Raw genomic sequence first — 4,007 nt, forward strand, 5'->3', positions numbered from 1 at the left:
AGTCCTTACTGAAAAGGAAAGAGGGAACACTTTCAGGAGGCCCCAAGCTGGAGGGGTCCTTGAGAGAAAGATTAGATTAGATAATACTTTATTCATCCCACAATGGGGAAATTCAGGGGCCCATATAATTAGATAAAAGAAAACCTTTCTTAAGACATTTTTTTCTATGATATCCAAAGCACTTAAGAGTGTTTTTCTACTTCTACTTTATTGAGTGAATTCCTACATCTCCCAAAATGCCAAGCAAAAGATTCAAACCTGCAGCATTCAATTTAGGGTGGAAAAATCCATAGCCAGGTTTGCTACACAAAACACAAAGTGATCTGCGGTTGCACTGCATTGGGACATACAGAGGGCTGTTGTCAGCGGACAAACTTGTATCTCTGTGTCTTAGAGAACAGATTCGATGATTGAACATCAATGTGTAGAATCCAGAAACCAATCCATGCATGTGGCCATTTATCTGCAGGCGTAAATAAGCCAAGAAATGAAAGTTACACCAGCCAGAATGGTGATTTGTGAAGTGTCACGTGCCGTAGGGTGGACTTTTCCTTTTCAGTAAGAGGCCCTTTGTCATGTCTTCAAAGGAAGCAGCTTCAACATATCCCAACTGCATTCCATCCAAACCCCAGACCCCTACCAGGGTCTCCACATAGACTGAGGGTAGGTCATGGTGGGCATGCTCAGGCCCTCCCTGTTCTCCAAGCCCTCAGTGGAACTCTGGTTGTGCTCATTGTCGGTCTCGTCCAGGTCGGAGCACAGGTCCTCGCTGGAGGGGGCCGGGGAGAGGGCCGAGGACGAGCTGCTGGACGGACTCCTTCCTCCGGGTGAAGCCAGAGTCGTGCAGAGCGACTCGTCGCCTCCGTGCCAAGTGCTGCTGTTACTCCCAGAAGTGTCAGTAATTAGATCCATCAGCACATCCTGGAGGTGGTCCTCATTCAGGGGCATACACTCCAGGAGATGGTTAAGGAGCTCCGCTGCAACCGTTGAATCTATCCCAGGACAGCTGGACACAAACATGTGGACCTCGTGCATGCACTGGATGTAGCCAGCCGCAAACCTCTCACTTGCTTCTTGGTTGAGTGTGTCTGTTTCTATGGAAGCAGAGAGAAATACTATGAAATAGCTGTAGCTAATTGCAGTTGAACTAGCCTTGGACCCAGTCGTCAAGTCACTACATCATTTGGATGGTTTGCACTTCTCATGACTTAAGAGTAATCACATTAAACCTATTGATAAATCAGTGGTTGCCTTTTGTCTTGTGATTTCTTAATTCGAAGACATGTCTACACGCAACCCCTCCTAATTGGTTGAAAATGCCTACTCGTGACCAGTAAACCCAGAGTGATATTTCTCCATGCTTTATTTGAATAATTTTAAGTCCTGGAGAAGTAAAATGATCCAGTAATTACGAAACAAAAATTTCAAAAGATAAGAGGAAACTCTTCTTTGTTTAGAAAAGATCTGTTTCTTTCTTTCTGCTTTCCTCTTCTGTTAAACATCTTGTGACCCCTGAAATTTTTCTTGCAATCCCTTCTGGGGGTCCAGACCCTCTATTTGGAAACCACTGCTTTAAATTTCAGGTTAAACTTCTAGCACAAATAGGCCTACACTATTTGGAGATAATAGGAGGCAAACCTTAGTTGTCAGATACAAACAATTAAGATGAAATCCCCCAGAACTGCATAGGCCTACTTGGTATTAGATTAAGTTAAGCAGAGCTGTACAGACCTTGGGTTCGGTTCTTTAGTACGTCCTCCACCTTCTTCACTGTAATCTCCAGCACCTCTGCGTTCTCCATCTTGGAATGAAACTGTGGAAGCAACCAGTAGAACTTCATCAGAACCTAAATCTACCTTTGCATCACAGGGACAGGTGAGCAGCGGTAGGTGTGTGTGTGTGTGTGTGTGTGTGTGTGTGTGTGTGTGTGTGTGTGGTGTGGGTGTGTGTGTGTGTGTGTGTGTGTGTTGTTGTGTGGTGGTGTGTGTGTCGTGTGTGTGCGTCTCCGTAGCCTACTCACGTCTGTGTCTGCCAGCAAAGTCCGCAGCTCCTGCAGACTCTCATTGATGCGAGCTCGCCTCTTCTTCTCCACCAGAGGTTTCCTGGTCTGCAGGAACACAAAGATCACTGCAGTCAATGACAGACACTTACAGCTGTGGATCAAACTATTGGTTAATTCTAGTTGAGCCATATATGGGATGTAGCCTAATTGACTGTTAGGTCAGGTTTAAACACTATTGCCGTAAAACTTCAATGCATACAGGCTGTCACCGGTGAGACAAGTGCGTCACTGCCCTATGTCCAAAGAGTGCCTTTAATTCCGCCAACACATCCGCGGTAGGTAGCCTACCTTTCTGTCCGCTTTGTGAATCCCGTAGTAGGATTCATCTTCTTCCATATCAAGTCCAGTGCTGCTGGGCCGAGCCGATGGGGCCATGTTGGTCGAATCGCCCTTTCTGCGGCTTCTCCCACGGATTGCTTTTTCCGTCAGCGAGGTGCAGCTGGCAAACGGAACCGGTTACAAGAAGGGGGAGGGGGGGGGGAGGATCGATAAACTCGCAGGCCAGCGAGGCGCCCTGTGTTTATTGTGCAATCCTAGTGAGACGTGCTGCTGGCGCTGAGTGGCTGTAGTTAGTATTTATAGGGGCTTATTAACATGTGAATAGGGGCTGAGCTGCTCTCGCGGGGGGACAACAGAGCGCACACGGCCGCAGCCAATGAGCGCCCAGTCCCTTTGTCTCCGGCCTGCCCCGATCTGAGCCCCAAGCAGCTGAATCAGACATTTGTTGGGTTAGGTGACCGACCGCGCGGTTTTCCCCCCACCCTTGGTTCTAATCAGCTATGTGGAGTTTCTTTCAGCTGTACACGAGTCACTATAATGGAAAATAACTTGTTAGAGTGATAGCTACACTTTCTATTTTAAATTTTAAAATTAAATTGTGTGGCCAACATGTTTTAATAACTGTTAAATGCAGCCTGGGGGTTAATTTGTTATTAAAGAGCTATGTGAAATGGGCTAGGTCTATGTCCAGTGCGTAGACATTAGTCATTTGGTGACATAGGCTACATTATTCAATTATGCTTTGTATTCATTGTTGTCGCGCAGTTTTCTGATCACTCAAATGTCTCAGATCATCTCAGCGTTAGTAGCCTACCAGTGGGTCTGTTTTTCTGCCCGACCCATTCTTCGTTCTGCAGACTATTGTGTCCGAGCCTCAGCAGATTTACCCGCCTGTTTGGCGGATGTAACGCGATGCCTTCGGTTGGCAGCTGCTGCTGGCGGCCCCTCGGCGTAAACTGAATCAGCCGGGGGAATTAAGGGCCCTTCTCCAAAGAAAGCGACAGGTGTTGGCCTGCGCCTCGTTTGTTCTCCGTGTGTTTGGTGACTTCTGATTTGTGTGCAACTGCATTCTCACGTTGCATTGCTCTGCTGTATGAGGGTTTACAAAGGCTGGTTGAATTAGCTGATAACTTACCATTCGTGCTATCTTTATTGTAGTGGGTGTTGTGTGTATAAGCATGCAAATTATGAAGCTTCCATCCTTTAAACATTTTGGACTTTTTAGAATTGTTAGAATAATGCTGGTTCTTCTGGTATCAGTATTGGACCTTTTTTAGTTTGGGTGTTGTGCACAATTTCTGTTTATACCTAATAAGAGCGTTCAAGCATCTGCCATCGTTATTATAGGCCCGCATGCTTTGTACACGGTATTGTCATGCAAATTACCCTCAAATGTCTGTTTGCTCGAAAAAGCACTAGTACGTAGTGCCACCTTCCAGGTAAATACAATGCTGTTTTCCGGTGCTCTTTTACGCAGCATATTCGCAATAAGTAGCCTACCACTAAACTCACTAAACCCAAATTAAGGAAGAGTTTTAGAACTAAGGGGAGGGTTTTTTGCACCTCACCACCCTCATGTCCATGTTTCAGATCTTTAATGGAGAGAGCAGCTGTCTCGCCTCGTTTTTGTTGATGACTTCGCTAAGAGACCACGTGCCCCCCCCCC

General features: G+C 46.3%; 1 protein-coding gene across 1 annotated transcript; it reads right to left on the reverse strand.

Annotated features, from left to right (window-relative positions):
* Positions 1-118: 118 nt before the first annotated feature.
* Positions 119-2,645, reverse strand: her13 (hairy-related 13). The gene is made up of 4 exons (XM_032510542.1): positions 2,351-2,645; positions 2,021-2,107; positions 1,732-1,813; positions 119-1,094 (listed from the first exon to the last, which is right to left on the reverse strand). The coding sequence occupies exons 1-4, from the start codon at positions 2,435-2,437 to the stop codon at positions 637-639; spliced, it is 714 nt and encodes a 237-aa protein (XP_032366433.1). The 5' UTR covers positions 2,438-2,645; the 3' UTR covers positions 119-636.
* Positions 2,646-4,007: the final 1,362 nt, after the last annotated feature.

This window comes from Etheostoma spectabile, chromosome 3, assembly GCF_008692095.1.
Source record: "Etheostoma spectabile isolate EspeVRDwgs_2016 chromosome 3, UIUC_Espe_1.0, whole genome shotgun sequence".
NCBI lineage: Eukaryota > Metazoa > Chordata > Actinopteri > Perciformes > Percidae > Etheostoma > Etheostoma spectabile.

Coding starts and splice junctions, on each gene's coding strand:
- her13 (XM_032510542.1), bottom strand. CDS start 2,437: ATGGCCCCATCGGCTCGGCCCAGCAGCACTGGACTTGATATGGAAGAA. Junction 2,108..2,350: donor TTCACAAAGCGGACAGAAAG/GTAGGCTACCTA, acceptor GTGTTCCTGCAG/ACCAGGAAACCTCTGGTGGA. Junction 1,814..2,020: donor CTTTGCTGGCAGACACAGAC/GTGAGTAGGCTA, acceptor TTGCTTCCACAG/TTTCATTCCAAGATGGAGAA.